This window comes from Cavia porcellus, unplaced genomic scaffold (assembly GCF_034190915.1).
Source record: "Cavia porcellus strain 051 isolate PalLab524CR breed Dunkin Hartley unplaced genomic scaffold, mCavPor4.1 scaffold_5, whole genome shotgun sequence".
NCBI classification, from domain to species: Eukaryota; Metazoa; Chordata; class Mammalia; order Rodentia; family Caviidae; genus Cavia; species Cavia porcellus.
In genome coordinates, this window is record NW_026947488.1 from 56,454,107 (window position 1) to 56,472,030 (window position 17,924).

A 17,924-nucleotide genomic window follows, 5' to 3' on the forward strand; every position below is an offset into this window, starting at 1 on the left:
TTGGTTTGGTTGGGTTTTATTCTTTTTTGTCTTGTTTGATTTTGTTGTGTCTGATGCCATGGGCTGCTATTTTGAGGATAGCAAGATATATTATTGTAGTCATTTTGGATTTACTGTTATCTTGTCTTGAAGTCCTGTATTGCATTCACTGTTTTGTTTTTACTAGTTCTATTATGTTCTGCTTTGTTTAATTTCACCATGTCTGAAGGTATGGGCAGCTATTTTGATGACAACAAGAGACATTATGGTAACCATTGTTGATTTCCTATTATCTTGTTTTGAAATCCTGTATCACTTAAAAAAACAGGGGCTGGGGATTTAGCTCAGTGGCATAAGGGCCTGCCATGTAAGTGTGCAGTCATGAGTTTGATCCCAGTACCAAAAACAAACAACAAACAACAAAAACAAACAAACAAAAAAATTAAAAAAGAATTGTGAGAATGATTTAGTGAGTTAAAATATATAACATAAGAGGAATATATACAACAGGGTCTAGCTCACAGTAAATGCTATTAAAGTTTCAGCTATCATTTTCATTATTATTGCTGTTACCATTTGTATTATTGGTGGAGACAATTTAATAATTCACTTCCAAGATAGCTCAAACATCTTGGGTAAGGGATTGTTGCTCCCACACACTCTTTCAGACCTGTCAGAGCCAGGAGAGGTTATGTGACTTCATTGGCTTCTAATCCAGATCCTCAGGGTAACTATAAACCTAGGAGAGCTCAGAATACATCTTCTGGAGAGTGTGGGTGCAGAGTGCTTGATAGCCTCTACCACTTGCACCTATGAGTTTGATTTTTTTTGGTAGCATTCAGATACATTGGATTACACAACAAAATGTGGTTAGTGTAACTTTAAAGGCATTTTAAAAAGAGAGAGATTGGATGAGAATGAATGCAAATGCCAAACATAAAGTGATGTGACATGATGTCTTTGTCTGCAGGTTACCTCCTCTGTCTGATTTTCGCTATTTCTCATGATAAAATGAGAATTTGTAACTAGCACATCTTTATATTCCTTTATACCTCTACTATTCTGTAAATATGAGTCAATTTTGAGGTTTGAATTTTAGACTCTTCTGAGGAAATATGTATAATACATAATTCATTAACACAAATACTTTCTACATTCTGAGCATAAGCAAAACTAATCAGTTCAATCTGATGGTTATCTTTTACCAGTAATATACAGCCTCTCTATTTTTTCTAAGGAATTTTTTTTCAAAATATCACAAGTCCTAACTTGGTATTTTATGTCTTTTTATTTTAAGCACTTTGAAAAGTATGTATAATTACTATATTGAAGACTTTATTTTTATTTCTCTGCTAACTAACATCTTCTCTTTTTTTTTTTTTAACCATTTAGTATCTGTTCCAGTACCCTGCTCATTTTTTCCACTGGATTATCTTCTGTTCTGAATGGTTATTGTAATTATTTAATAAACGAATTTAACTTTTACATGTACCATGATTATCAATTTTTAATAGATACTTAAATCACAAATATCTTCATCTCTGTATTTTCCTTTTTAGTCTCCTAAGGCATCTTTTAATGAATAGAAATTCATAGTATTATTGCTAATAACTTTTGTGTCTCAATGATATTCTAGTTTTCATTTAAAAGTTTTATGATTTATTTCTCACAGTTAGATTAATATTAAAACTGATATTTTTGTTTCTTGAGTGTATGTTATGAGACAGAAATTCAAATACATGTTGATATTCAGTTGACCCAGCATAATTTGCTGAAAAGACCATGTTTCCACCACTTTGCAGTAGAGTTTATCTTTGCATTAATCAAGTGTTTTGAATTTGTGTGATTTTGTTTTCAAGAACAGTTATAGTTTGTTCTGGGTTTTTGTTTTGTGTAATACCATACTTCATAAGTAATATAATTTTATAATAGAATTGAACTTTTGGTAGCATTTCCATGTAAATTTAGAAATAGTATGTCAGTTCCTTTTAAAAAGTATACTGGGAGTTTGATTGTTATTGCATTAGATCTATAACATTATGAAAGGCTTTTCTCCACATCTAGGAAAATGATGAACTATTTCTCTCTTTTTCCCTCCAATGAGGTATATTTTATTAATTGATTTCCTAATGTTAAGTTAACCCTATGTTCCTGAAATAAAATTCACTTGGTCATGATATAGTATCTTTTATGTCACCATATTCTATATTCTAATATGTACTTGTGTTTTGACATTTTAAATTTATATTCATGACAAAATTTACCTCTAATTTTTCTCTCCTGTATGGTATTTATTATATTTTATTATTAATGTTTTTCTGGTTTATGAAATGAGATTTTATAAGATGGGTTGAATTTATTTCTTAAGTGTTTGGAAGAATTTGCTTGTAAAGCCACCTACTTCAAGATTTTTGGGAAAAACTTTTCAATTTTATAATTTTAAATAGTGGCTGGTCTTGGGCTAGGGATTTGGCTCATCAGTATAAGCACCTACCATATTGCGGGGGGTGGGGGGTGGGTGGGTAATAGTTATTGCCAGTGTAGTTACACTCATATTAGACAAAGTAGATTTTAAGGCAAGAATCCCTTTTGAGATTAAAATGATGGATTTCATAAAGAAATAATTATCAGAAACATATAATGATTCTACAATATGGCTGGTCTCTGTTTATAGGTATGGGACCATTTAATGTTTCTATTTCTTCCTGTGTCAGTTTGGTAAATTATATCTTTCAAATAATACTCATTGCACCCAAATTGTCAAATTTATTGAAGGAAAACATGTTCATAATGCTATCCTAATACTTTCTAATATCTGTGAAGTCTATAGTGACATGCCTTTTTCTATTTCCATTATTATTGTTTTCCTTCTCATTTTCTTGATGTCTTGCTAGAGATCTATTAAATTTTCCAAGTCTTTACTGACTCTATTTTTATTATGTTTTTATTTCATTAATTAATTTATTTAAACTTTCTTTAGTGCAATTTGTTATTATTTCTAGATTAAGTTCACTTTCATCACAGATTTTACTTTTTTCTCTGTTAATATATGCATTTAATATTTTCTGTTTCATTATATGTACTTACATCATCTATGGTCAATAAGTGTTGATATTTTGTACATTAATTAGCTTTCAGTTAAATATACTTTCTAGGTTGCCTTCAAATCTGCAATTCTCCTGCCTCAGCCTCCCAAAAAACTGGTGCAGTAGGTATGTAGTACCATAAGACTATGTCTCCAAATAAAAAATAAAAAATTCTGGGGCTGTAACTCAAAGCAAAAGTCCTGGGTTCATTCCCCAGTACCTCATCCTCCACCATACAAATTATAATTATTTTTGTTTAACTTAAAGATGACTTAGATGTGTATCCCTTCATTTCCAAGTAGTTGAAAGTTTGTAGTTTTTTTTTTTTATTCCTTCATTTTCTTTTTCTCTCTGAGCAGCTCTCTGTCTCATGTCTAGTTTAGGTTCAGAGTGGTCAGAAAATATGCTCTGAAGATTTTGATCTGCAAACATATTGAGGCTTGTTGTATGACCCCATGTATGGTCAGTTTTGATAAATGTTCTATGTGTCTTTGAAAATAATTTTCATTTTTCCATTATTTGAAACATTTATACCAATTTGTCAGTTTTGGTAATTATATAGATTTTCTCATACTTGCTGATTTTTTGCCCACTTGTTCTGTCACCTATTGAAAGAGGTATGATTATGGATCACTGTGATTGATGATCTATTTTTTTTAAATTTTGTCAGTTTTACTTCATACACACATACAATGTTATTTGATATATTCAGATTAAAAATCATTATATGTTTCTGATAATTATTTCTTTATGAAATCCATCATTTTAATCTCAGAAGTGATTCTTGCCTTAAAATCTACTTTGTCTAATATGAGTGTAACTACACTAGCAGTAGTTCGGGAAATGTTTGTATAATGTATCTTTTTATATCCACTTTCTTGTATTCTTGTATTTAAGGGTGGTATGTGGACTGATAGTCTTTTAATTGGAGTATTTCTCCTTTATATTTCATGAAATTATATTTATGCTTTTTTCATTGTCTTACTTGCTTTCTATATATCCCACTCATTCTAGGTTCGTTTTTTGTTTTTCTTCCTTTTTTGATTTAAATCTAATTTGATTTTTCCTCTAGTAACTTGTTATAGTCAGTTGTACACTGTTTTACTTTTCTTTTGATGAAACCGTAGAAACATGCTCCCTGAATTTATTAGTATATGGTAAAAATTATTTTAACTACTTTTTCAGTACTACAAGGATTTTAAATACTTTTAACTATTTTTTGTATTATTATCATACATTTTATTCTACACAATTTTAAACTCCACAAAATTTTTTAATATTATTTTATAGAGTTGATATCTATTTTGACACATTCACATTCACAGAATTATTCATCTTGGGACTATTTATTTTTTGTTTTCCTTGTTTGTACCTGGGATCATTTTTATTTATTAGAACTCCTGATCATGTTTTTTTTGTGTGTTTTCACACTAAATGCTGTTGTCTAAAAATGTTAATAATTTGTCTTATTCAAAGGAATTTTTTTCCTGGGAATAAAACCTAAGTAACATGTGGCTGCATCAGATATAATAGTTTTATAGACATATGCAAACCTTACTGAACTTCAAATATTTTTAATAATTGATAATGTTTATGTTGACCTTGTGTTGTAGTTAATGCCACATGATTTCTTCTGAAAATCTATTTCATTCTTATTAAAATCTCATGTGATCTGGAAAGAAGAATGTCCCAATGGTAGAGTCAGGTCTACCATTTACTCCTCTTGTAGTCCAAAAACGAGCCCCTATCCCCACAATCTTGAGTCCAAAAATGGGGCAATACATGTTTTTTTAAAAAAGCAGCGCTGATTTAGTTTATCCTGGGCCCAGTGACACAGTGCAGTTGGAGTTTGCAAAAGCTGTGTGTCTCCCTCAAAACTTTTCAGACTTTTTGTAGAAAGCACAGTTTACAAAGTAAGGGTTTATGGGCGTGGATCAGGAAATGAAAGATCCTTGATCTGCTAAGAAACGAGGAAGACCTTTGTTTCCCTTTGCAGAGAACAGAGCAGTCTCACAGGAATTAACAATCCTTTGTCAACTTATTTTAGCACTCAATTTTAGATAACATCTGTTGTTTGCAGAGGGCAGCAATGGTTAAAATATCAGTTAGGTCAGATTCTCAGGGATTTACAGTTCTTTACAGAGGGGAGCATTGAGTAACATATCAGTTAGGTCACCCAGAAAAATGACGCATACAGAAGAGTATGGCGGGCATTACAGGTACTTTGGTCATATAATTTAACATAACACATAACGAAGCTCTTTTTGCTAGTGTACAGCACTCCCTGTGTGACCTTGGCCAAATAATTTAAGTACTCTGAGCCAGTTTACTTATCTATAAAATGGGAAAATCATGATGTTGACTCCAGTTCACTGGGAAGTTAAGAGTTTCTTTTGAGATATGTATGAAAATGTTTAAAAAATGTAAAGTGCCATTCACATAAAATTTTTTATTGTTATTATTTACTGGAGTGGAAACATTCTCATTGTACATATCCAGAATTCTCTGGTGCACATACATTTTCATTCACAACTGCAAAAGAAATTATAGTATCCTTGTATGTAGTTTCTTTTTCTTTTTCTTTTCTTTTTTATTTATACCCTTCTGTGTACTGTTAAAAGTTCCATAAATTTATTTCTAATCTTGCAGGGGATTTAGCTCAGCAACACAACTGCCTGCTTGGCAAGTACAAGGTTGTGAGCTTGATCCCTGGTACCAAGCAAACAAACAAACAAAAAATTACTTCTAATCTTTAAAGCAACTAAGAGCAAAACCTGGCCAGTTACATAATTCTCAATGTCTATCAGATTAAAAGCAATCTATCATTTAGGAAAAGTGCAGTCTTAATACTAGATTCAGGGAGGCATTTACACTTTAGTTTTCTTTGTAAGGCAGAGCAATTGAAAAGGCTTTTCTGCTGGTACAGTGGTGACTGATTGGCTGGTCAATCCAAATCAGCATTGGATTTATCTAGATTTTTAATGTTCTGTTTCACCCTCCCCAAGGGAGAATTATCCATTTTAATGTGAGCTGAAAGTAACTGCTCTCCCATCCTACTTGCAAATGGATTATATTAAGAAAACTAGTAAAAAATGCCAGTTTCCTTTTCAAAAATGCATAGGTACAGGGGCTGGAGATTTAGCTCAGCGTCATAAGCACCTGCCTTGCAAGCAGGTGGTCGTGAGTTCGATCCCTGGTACCGATAAAAATTAAAAAGACAAAAAAAAAATGCATAGATACAAAGCACAGGTTAGGATGATAAATTAAAATTGAACTTTTGCATACACAGCATTAAAATGCCTTAGAAAGGTAATATTTAGCTGCATTTTATTTTTCTTGCATAAACACTAATTCAAAAACTTCTTACTACTACATTGAGCAGATTTTTAGAATTTTTATGATATGCTGGCATCTTGCTAACTATTGGTTTGATTTTTTCCTCTTCGGAAAAAAGCAAACATTCATATTTACCTTTGTGCTTTATCCTTTCACTTTATGAAATTATTGTTTGCTCTAATAAGTGGGGGGAAACCACCATATGGAGCTGCAACTTTTGAACAAACAACTAAAATGTCTATTAGTGCCTCACAGCCAGTGCCCTCATATTTCTGAGATTTCGTATGATGAGCAAATTTAAAATCTTACATTTGTTCCTAATTTAAACTGAATTCTTTGGTTTTATCTTTAGGTCTTTGGCATGCATTTTATATGAGATGTGTTGTATGAATCATGCATTCACTGGCTCCACTTTCTTGGCCATTGTTTTAAATATCGTCGGAGGGGCTACACCTACACTCCCTGAGAACCATCCAAGAGAGCTCAACGGTATCATGCAAAGGTTTGAAAATAAACCTGTTATCCCAGAAACAATTTTTAAATTGTGTTATTGCTTTTAAGTGAAATTATGTTTTAGTTCATTTGAAAAATAATTTTCTTTTCGAATATTACAGCATGCTGAACAAGAGTCCTTCGTTGAGACCATCTGCTATAGAAATTTTAAAAATCCCTTACATTGACGACAAACTGCAGGTATTTAAAATGAAAAGAATACTGGGGAAGAGGCATTAGCATTTCTCTTCATATTTTATAACTTGAGGATACTCTGTGGCAACAAGATGTATTAGGAATTGGAAATAAAAGAGGAGCAAGATTAAAAAGCTGAGAGAAGTGTTAGTCAGAACAGTCTCTGCAGAAGACAGTACGAGAATTCTGCCTCCCTAGTGCCGCCAAGAATAGGACCTCAGGACTCTGTCTCTCCCCTAAATTCAGCATCCACCTTATGGCATTTAGGTGGGCAGAACGTGTTAGAAATGTAACCCCACTAGAATAAGAATGTGCTAATAGTAACACTGCAATCTGGGATTCTCACCAAGCATTTATTATTCTACTTCCTTATTATATAATTCAATACTTAATGTTTTATTGATTAAATGACTTCATTTTGTTTTCCTGTGGATTTGAAAATTTAATACAGAGAATCTGCCTCAGGTGCTAAGAAAAGACAAATGATTCCTCTCTGGGAGCTTTTTGCTTTTTTTAACTTCCCAGAGTTTTGTAATACTAATCCTTCTGGAAAGTTTCCTCTGATTATTTTTATTTTTATTTAATTTTTGGTTCTGTGATTGAATCCGGTGCCTGAACTGCATCCTCAGTCCTTTTTTAAAACTTTTTTTTTTTTTTTTTGAGACAGTGGCTGGGGATATAGCTCAGCAGCACTGTACCTGCCTGGCAAGCACAAGGCTGTGAGTTCAGCTCTCAGCACCAAACAAACAAAACAAACCAGGGTCTCACTCAGTTATCCAGATTAACTTTGAATTTGCCTCAACCTCCTAGAGTATTGGGACTGCCTTGCCTTACAACACCTAGCAAACTTTCCTCTGATTTTAATAGAAAGTTCAGAGGAATAGGAAGCTTTAATAACTTTTATAGTCATTTTAATAGGAACCCCAGAGCAGTCATCTACCTTCTAAAGTGCATATGCCTTTCACTAGGAGCCAAGTAGTAAATGCACAAGAAGCAGATGATGGTGATGTGAGTTCCCTCTTGAGCACTGAGCTCTGTGTTAAGACTGGGGAGATCAGAATGAACTGGACAGGCAGGTTCCTATTCTTCCTATGTTCAACTGCTAATAAAAGAACCTGTTAAGAAGAGAAGATAAGGAAACAAACAGATCTCAAACACTAGAGAGAAAATAAGCAGGACATTGTAGAAAGGAAAAGAAGAAACAAACAAACAGAGGTGGGAGGGAGTTAGAGAAGGAAAAGGTGTCATTTCAACATCAACTGAGCCTGCAAAAAGCAACCAGAGTACCTAAGAAACTGAGTCACAAATCAGGGTGACGGGCACAAAGGCCCTGGGTTACTTGGTGTTCCCTGGAGGCAGACAGAGAAGGGAATGTTCCTATGCAAGCATCTGCTCCCAGGACCTGGAAAAGCAGGAGAAGATGGAGAGGCCAGCTGAAGGTCCTGGGTTCCTCGCAGCTTGCCCTTCAGGCCCCTGCAGCCTGTCTTCTGCGAAAGAGACGCGGTGCTAGATGCTGGGATCAAACATACCCTGACACAGCCATGAGTGCACAGAAGGCCAAATTCAAAAAGAAAAAAAAAAAGGGCCAAGAGGAGGGAGTCCCAGTGAATCTTCCAAGAATGGGTTGAGACGGGTGGGAATCATTTGCCCTGGGGAAAGCTTAAGTAACACCAAAAACTCATAATCAAGATAAATAATATTTTAAGGCACTAACTTAAAAGTCCAAATTAATCTTAACAATCCCTGGCAACAAAAGATCCAGCAGGGGCCAGGATTAGGGCGAAATAAACAAGGTAGAGCTGTGTAAGTACGCAGTTGGATCTCTATGTAAACCTTTGATACTGTATTCTTTATGGCTTTGGGGCATTAGTTTTTACTTTTAACATGGTATTATATTGAAGCGTTATTGATCTTGGAGGCTGAGTCTTTGGTGGCCTTCTCTACCCAAGGTGGTTTTCCCTTTGCCTTATCCTTGTCCTGGCCTGAGGAGCGTGGATCTTGTCCTTCGCAGGCCGAGGAGGGAAAGGCTTGTATGTGTCGGATTTGGAGGATACCCACCCGTAGTGGGGAACAGGGTGACATGGCAGGCAGGCGAGGTGGCAGGCAACAGGAGGACCCTGCAAGATCTCCCATGAACTCCCCTGAAATTTTATGTGAGCTTTTTGAAGAGCTTTTTGAAGAGTAGTTACCATGGGCTTTGTTTTCTATCTCCCTCCCATAGTCAGTTACGCTCTGAATCAGAACAGGCTCATGGTCCTTTTGTCCATGTTGCTGAAGAGGGACCTTTAAAGTTTGCTGCTCTTTTTTTTCTCCCCAGCACCTGATGCATAAATATTCGGAAATGACTCTGGAAGACAAGAATTTGGATTGTCAGAAGGAAGCTGCTCATATAATTAATGCCATGTAAATAATTGCTTTGTTTATAAAAGGTCCACCTGGTGTAAACATTGAATGCATTTGCCTCTAAAAATCTGTTAGGGCTAAGCTGTCTACATGGCGCTTCCTACAATTCACTGAAGTGTTGCCAAGAAAGGAAGGCACTTCACAAATGTGAGGTTCCTAAGCCATTGCCCCAGGTGGTAGCAAATTACAATTAGAAAAGTTTAAACCACCACGCACTTGCAGCGCTGCAGGATGACTCTGCAGTTGCCTCCTAGGTGCACAGAGAAATTAATACCTCAAACAGTACAATTTGGTAATACTTATGCTAATGAGCTCTCCATGATAATAAGCATGAATGGCTTTCCTATGTTGTTTGTTTAATGTGACCTGAAAGAATATCTTGCTTAAGGAGAATATTTTCATCCTGGAACAACTGAAAATACACCAAATTAATTCCTTGAAACATACATATACATAAGAACCACAGGAAATGTTCTTCCCAAAAAGCTGTCATGAATTCATGGTCTAACTTTTCTTTCTCCTCATTTGAAATTTTTGTGCTGCAACTTCCAATAGCCCAGAATATGAGGCAACACAGAAACTTCTGTGTACAATTGTTGTGCACTGCACAACTCCAGGGATATTTATTTTAAAGACTAAGTGTATAAGTTTGTTGAAAGAGCTCTATCTAATCTCATAAGGCTCCAAAGGGAATGGCAGTTCCTTTCTAGAGGCGTGCAACGGAATGGGGGCCTTCAATAGACTGACTTTCAAGGCCAAATAGCCAGATAGACTCCTCTGACACTCAGCCAGCTGTTTCCTGACCGCAGCATGTTTGTTTCCATATTCACATTCACACAAAGGAAACAGGCCCATCAAAGACACCATCCGACTGCATGATCTCCTGTTAAAGTACACGGCATCTGGTAGCGGGGAGTTAAACTTTTAGATATGTTCACAACAACCTTGTTTTCTTGAGTCACCATTTATTATTTCCAGAAAAGCTGGAACTTCTAATTTTATTTGTTTATCAGAAATGTGAAAGTAGATAACATCTCTACAACACGGAGCTAATTTTAACTATGATTTTGTACTTCAATTGTGAAACCATTGCCTGACTCTGTCTACAGTCAATGGTGTGCTAGAATCCAGTTGTTAGGTGCGTACTTCATTTGATGAAATATTCATTTCAGTTTGTCCCTCTTATTTCCAATCTCTATGGGTCAGTTTTAAGGAAATCTATTTGATCTTACAAAATAATGGGTATGTATTCCTGAAAAATTGCACATCCCTTCGAGCTCTGGTCTGGGTGATACTCCAGAGGATAACAGCTGCCTAGAGCAGCCATTATAAGTTTCTCATGTTGTTTCTTAAGAAAGACAAGGAGTGCAAAAAGCGTTCTCCAGTGATGGGCTGTAACCGAGTTAGAAGCAGAAGCTACTCATTGAGGACTTGAATGTAGGTCTTTCATGCCAGATCAGTGTGAACCTGCTTCTTTATCTGAATGAACAGCTCCTGAAATAATGGCTAACACTGGGTGGGAGGATTACCATACACTTGACTTTTAAAATTACTTTGCATGAATTTACTCATTTAAATATAGAGCACCCCTATGAAATAGATACTCTGTATATTTTTTAATAATTATAGAGTGATAAAGCAGCATGTAGAATACAACCTCTGAGTTGCGCTTTAGATCCAGTGAGTGTTAGGAACTTGTGCAATAAACCACTATACTGTTCTGCCATAAAATCTATTTTGGATTAAGCCTAGAATATGTCATTAAGTAAAAATTGGCTGTTATAGTACTATGATTTGGGGATTTTTTATGGACTCATACAAATATTATCTTAAATACTGTACTTACTGTAGCACATTCTTTTTTTGTTTTTGTTTTTGTTTTGAGACAGGGTCTTACTAGGTAGCTCAGCTGGCCTTGAACTCACTTTGTAGCCCATGGTGGCCTCAAATTTGCAATGATCTTCCTGTCTAAGCCTCCAAGTGCTGGGATTACAAGCCTGTGTCACCACACCCAATTCTGTAGCCCATTCTTTAGATAACAAAACTGAGGTTCATTTTCTTGCCTATAGGTATAGAGCTAGAGTGATGGAGGTGGAATTCAAACCCTGTCTAACTCCAGTGAATATATCCCTATCCACTTGGTCGAATTACTCCGCCAGTCTATTTACTCTCCAATGGCTAAGATCTTAATTTGTCTTACATTATGAAAACCAGTCATAGGCAATAAAATGAGCAGAAGTCTGGAAAGCACATAATTTGCTTTTAAACAAAAATCTAATTTGAAAAATATTGCTGATTAACTTCAAGTCCTAGTTGGCTCGTTACCTACACAGAGCTTATTAGTTTTTGCCTGGCCTGTCTCAAGATGCTTTTGGTTTCTCAGTAGTGTAATGATATGTCTATAAAAAATTTGTTTAATGTTTTAGTATGTTTGGGATGGGTTGCATGTGGGGCATCTTTATTATTTATAGGCAGAAAAAGATCCACCTACAGACTCTCCGAGCACTGTCTGAGGTACAGAAAATGACTCCGAGAGAGAGGATGCGGCTGAGAAAGCTCCAGGCAGCGGATGAGGAAGCGGGGAAGCTGAAGTAAGCTACCTTTCACTGGGTGCTCTGTGCCCTGTACCTCTTTGTAGACTCTTAAGGGATTCACTGAAAAGAATAAAAAATCAAGAAAAAAACCCCAGGATGCATACAATTATGTATTAATATCCTCGCTCACTCGTTCACACTAAAGATTATTATTGAGCCATAGATTGGGAGCCAAGTACATTTCTATCAGGCTCGCAGTCTTGTGTGAAAAGAAAGATTGAAAATTTGGTAAGTTACAGGGTCAGTCTCTAAATGCAACTTCAGTGTTGCTGACACCTTCTACCTCTACCCAGCAAGAGGCTGAAAAGAAGGCTTTTGAATGCCAATCCTATTCCCCAGGTGCTTCTGCCAGGAAACCCAGCTACAGGGAGAAGGCAGCTTTCTGGAAAGAAATCATTACCTTGTAGAGGGATGTAAATTGAAAATAGCTCTGTTCTTTCAAGCAAAGCCTTTAAAAAATGTTTGTGCTCATGGCAGTGCTGCTGGTAAGAATCACGAATAATTTAAGTATTTGTATGAAAAAGTTTAATTTTAAGCAATGCCCAGGATATGGAGGAAAGGAAACCCTTGTACACTGTTAGTGGAAATGTACACTGATACAGCCATTATGGAAAACAGTATGGAATTTCTTCAAAAAATTGAAAACAGAGTTCGTATGATCTGGGAATCCTACTTTATGTCCTAAGGAAATTAAACCAGTGTGTTGAAAAGGTAGCTACACTCCTGTGTTCACTGCAGTGTTACACACAAAATTTAGAGTCAACCTCAGTGCCTGCCAAAGAAAATGTAGTGTATGTACACATAATGGAATTTGATTTAGTCTTATAAAAACAGGAAATACCATCAGTTTCAACAACAGGCATGAACCTGGAAGACATTAGGCTAAGTGAAGTCAGCCATGGAAGAAGGACAAGTACTATATATTAGCATATAGTCTAAAAAAATAAGCTCATGAAAGTGGGAGTAGAATGGTAGGAACCAGGGATGGGGAAAAGATGAAGATGAGGCGAGATCAGACTGGAGGAATAAGATCCAGAGATCTATTGCACATCGTGGTGACTGATAGTAAGATATTCTATACGTGAAAATGGCGAGGCTGGCAGGTTCTAAATGTTCTCACCACAGAAAATGATGTTTGTGAAATATGGCTATGTTAATTAACCTGTGCTAACCACTTCACACTGTATGCATGTATCAAAGCCATAAATATAAATACATGCACTACAAATATAAACAATTTTGTTGATTAAACCTTAATAAAGCTGAAAAAAGATACACATACAGAGTTAGGATTTCAAAGAGTAATAGACCTGAATTTCTCAAACTGCTTTTTCAGTTGTTTTTTTCCTTTCTCTGCCTACTTTTTGGTAGCTTGGAAGTCCCAAGCAAGACCTCTAGAGACAGAAAAGACCTGAAGCAAATCTATTCATTTTGTGACTGTATTAAGATTCTGAAATGCCCTGTAGAGGCATCCTTGGGATTAAAACAAATATAGTGAGGAACCAAAGAATGTAGGAGACTATTTTCCCCTTAACACGTTTCCCTCAGTAAGTATAGAAACAGATTTGCACCAAAGTACACTCTGAGCACTGATGTGCTGCTAAATGTTGAGCCAGCAGCTCAGGGTTCAGAGGTAGCTGATGTGGTTACCAATTCTCATGGTGCCAATAGCTCATCAGGAGCAGCCAGACTCATACTACTGACACGTTTAGCTGGGAAGCTACAAACTGCTCTCAGGAGCTGGTTTCTGCAAACCAGCATGACACTGAGTAGTTTTTACCGGGGAAATACATTCCCACAAATTGCTTGAGCCATTGCAACTCGCAGCCCCAAATCTATTTCTAACACTTAAAAATGTTAATGTCTCCAGAGTACCATGATTCACATAATTGACTGAGGGTAAAAGGAAGATTAAATCTGATAGGGATAGATTAAAAAGGCAAATTTAATAATTTACATGTATATTATGAATCATTACAAATAATTTACATGTATATTACAAATTTTATGGATGAAAGCCACAAAACTTCCACACAACACAGTACTATTTTTTATATTACCACAATATCATTTAAAGGCAATATATTTTACATAAAATACAATCTTGATTTTATGATTTGGGTTAGTATTCTACCATCATTCTTGAGATTCAAAAACAGTTGTGTATTATATCTGGAAAATGCCTCTATTGTCAGAAGAGTAATAATGAATCAATTTTATTGATAAGAGAATTTTACTAAATAGATGTTAGGTGAATTATCAAAAAAACTAAGTGTAAATTAGTACACAAGTAATAATAATAACTTAAATCTTTCTTCCAGCTTAGTAGCACACTTATTAAATTCAACTCTGCTGTAGCAGAGCAAAGATTTTTTTTTTGTGTGTGTGTGTAGAAAATTCTCCTCTAGTGTTTCCCATATATTTTTCATGAATTCTTTGATATGCAACTCTGTTTTCCTTTTTAATGAATTTGTTTTTGCTGGAAGCATTTTTCTGATTATTAGCATGTGGTTAGCACTGTGCTGCACATTTAGGATACCCTAGCATCACACTCAGGATGCACAGGGATGGGTTTTATTTTTCCTTCTGCTTCCTTTGAGGATATCTAAGGAAAACTAAGAAGTCAAAGCATTCTTATGTGTGCTTTAAAAGAAAATCTCTGGGTGCTGAGGAGTGCAGCACCATGCAGGGGAGTCCTGGTGGCCTGGATTCCTGACACTCTTGTCTGCCTGCTGAAGCAAGGATCACACTTATATGTGTAACACAACTATGATTTTAGCAATTTGAAATTATTTTTCTACGTTCACTTTAAACTTGCAGAAAGATTGTGGAAGAAAAGTATGAAGAAAATAATAAGCGGATGCAAGAACTGAGATCTCGAAACTTTCAGCAGCAGAGTATTGATGTTTTCCATGTAAGTACCCACTTACTGTAAAGCTTACACAAAACCTGTTCTTGTTGCAGATTCTTCAGCATCATGGGACCAGCAGTGCAAGAAAAAGGACAGTAGAAAACCAAAGTACCCAGACCAACCTTGTCCAGTTTCAAGGAGGGTTCTAGAATGTAGGCAAAATTGGTGACAACACGACCTTAAGGCAGATGTTGATCACTTGATTCTTCGGTCAGACACTGAGTGGCCGCTGTATTGAGATAACTGAGTTGGCGCTGAGTGCATATTGTTCAGTTAAATGATTAAGTAGCAGAATGAGTATATCTAATTTTTAATTCTACCAATGCTATCCATATTTATCTCTTTAGGTCACTGATTTCTTCCTATCTTACATTTTCTTTTTCTTTTGTCTTCCATTCATATCACTGTGCACCATGTTCATGGCTGCATTCAAACTTTGAAGAATTACCTTAGATATCCGATAATGAATAGGGTTACTGGCTCACTTGAAATGGACCCCAAATTCATGTTCTCTGTGTTCCAAATCTCTGCCTAGTGCACACCATTTTAACTAAAGGCTGAAATGGCTCCATAAACTGTGGCATAGGCTCTGATACTTATGATAGTCTTTTGGGGGTCATCTTTGGGCAGTAGATATAAACACTGACTTCATAGCACTCTGGTAAAAGCATCTTGGATTGGAGACATCTCTGATTGTTCACTCAGTGGAGATTCCCATGTTCGAAAGTGTTTTGTCTGGTAGGAAGAATCTGCCTCATAGACACTGTGGGACAATCCCTGGAAGCCCAAGGACACTAATCTGCTGTAGATGGGTCAGCAGAAGGCTCAGAATCCTGGGACATGCAGGAACCCTCAGTAGGGCCCACTCATCCCTGGACACTTATTTTCTGTCCCTCTCTGATGGGGAGACCTGCCTAGCTTTCTCAATTTTATAAGGGTTCTGTGTGCTTTAATCTTCTAAAATCCAAAGATGGACCAGACAGAGAGCTTAATCTCCTCTGCCTTTCATGAGTTTCACTCTGTTTATCAGACTAGTTAGCAGCCGGCATGGGGATGATGGTGATAGATGTCACATCCAAACCCTTTTCACCCACTGGGCACCCTGGGAAGTAAAAGCCAGCTGTGGATCTGTTGCAGGACTCAGAGGCTTGAGAAAATGAGAGAGTTCCAGCCAGGGAAGCTGATGAGTGGAGGCCTTACTGTTGAAAGGGTGCTGGGATTAGCAGCAGTGAGGCAGGGTCCCTCTGAAAACAGTATCTTTTGTCCTCTCCCTGAACACTTCCTGGGTTCTGCAGGGTTAACCTGTGGAGGCATTTTGATTTCTGATTCTGCCTGCTTTGTTCCTATTAGACTAACAGTTGCACATTTCTGCAGATCTGGACAGTGAAGCTAGTAGGGCCATAAGAATTCTGTGTTCATTCAGTGTAGATTACTTGTTCAAAAAGTGATAGAAACAGGGTTGCTTTTTTTTCCTGGAGCATTCATGAACCCCTAATTCTAAGGATTTTCTCCCTAAGATTGGAAATTGAGTGTTATAGACATGGCCAAATTTTGTGTTATTAAACCTAAAGGACTTCTTTTTAAAGTTACCATATGGCAACTAAAAATATAGTTTCTAGTATGATTTTAATTATTAGTGGCTGATGATTGGCTTAGTGCTTATGATTTTCCTCTTTGACCACTCAAGATGATAATTTTTGGTTCTTTTTGTTTCTGATATAGTTGTCAGTGTTATAGTTCTACTCAATGATGTTCTGTCCTGTCTGCCTATGAATCGAGCCCTTTGGCAGTCCTAAAGTACTAAAGTACTAAAGAGAACCCTGAGACCATGTGCCAAGCAGAGTCTCAAGAGCTTTTGTCATCCATATGTTATACCACAGGATGTGAGAGGCAACCAGAGCATCCTAGCACTGGCTCAACTCACATGACAAGATTTCCCAGAAATCCTATGAATTCTTGACTTATCTCCTCCCCAGCTCCATCCCCTTTCTTTTAGTAAGGAGGGAAGAGAGCAGGTGGACAAGTGTCCAGTGCAGTCCTGACCAGAGACCTTGGTTGATCTTTTGATCTTACAAGATTTAGTGCTACCAAAGCCTCTGACTCAGCTTTTTAGAGCACATTTCCCAAGTATATGCCATTGGGGGCAGGAAATGCTCCTGGAGGAGTTGTGGCTCGTCAGTCTGTTCTCCTTGAAGGCTGTGTCCTCTTCCCATCTGGTTCAGGCCTGCATAGTTGTTCAGCCTCCCTGGGCTCCCTGTTCCTTTTCACACTATGGCATCAGCTATTTCCCTCTGGCCTACGGTTAGCATCCTACTTTCTTTCACATTTCTGCCTCACTTCAGGAAAGCCTCTGACCTCTCAGGTCCCCAGTCAACTAGCCTTCCTCCAGTCCTTTCCCAGACTTACACATGTACCTGAGTCACCTGTAGCTCTTGTTAAAATGCAGATTTGGACTCATTTGGTCTGGGGTGAGGCCTGCGGTATCACATTTCTAACAAAGTTCTGCTGGTTCTGATGCTGCTGGCACAGGGCCTTCGTGGTTTAATTCCAGACAGAGCAGGGCTCCAGAAAGCAGCAGTTTATATCCAGATGAAAGAAGACCCGGAAAAGCCACTGATGAACAGTTCTTCTTATAATCTCTTTAGGAAATAAAGCATTTAATCTGAAAGAAGAAAAGATGGTGAGACCTCAGGGAAGACTTTCTTGTTCACCCCAGGAGAAAGATGAAGGGAGGCAGCCAGGAGGGGAACAGACAAATTTAATCATATTCACAGGCACAAGAATGAGGCAGATTTAATGATATCCACAGAGCAGAGGAGAAAGAAAATGCAAAGCCAAACACTATAGAGGGAACTGAAGTGTTTTAAAAATCTTAGGAAAAGGCATTGTTGAGCTAAAGAAGATAAAATAAAATGTAAGAAAGAAGCT

General features: G+C 36.8%; 1 protein-coding gene across 4 annotated transcripts in view; it reads left to right on the forward strand.

Moving 5' to 3' along the window:
- Nek11 (NIMA related kinase 11) overlaps positions 1–17,924 on the forward strand; it is a 309,129-nt gene that overhangs the window by 82,602 nt on the left and 208,603 nt on the right. For all 4 annotated transcript variants that reach the window (XM_063248985.1, XM_063248986.1, XM_063248988.1 and 1 more), the window contains 5 exons: positions 6,754–6,903; positions 7,016–7,094; positions 9,406–9,491; positions 11,963–12,082; positions 14,906–14,999. In XM_063248985.1, coding sequence (XP_063105055.1) covers positions 6,754–6,903; positions 7,016–7,094; positions 9,406–9,491; positions 11,963–12,082; positions 14,906–14,999 — 529 coding nt within the window. The remainder of the gene's footprint in view (positions 1–6,753; positions 6,904–7,015; positions 7,095–9,405; positions 9,492–11,962; positions 12,083–14,905; positions 15,000–17,924) is intronic.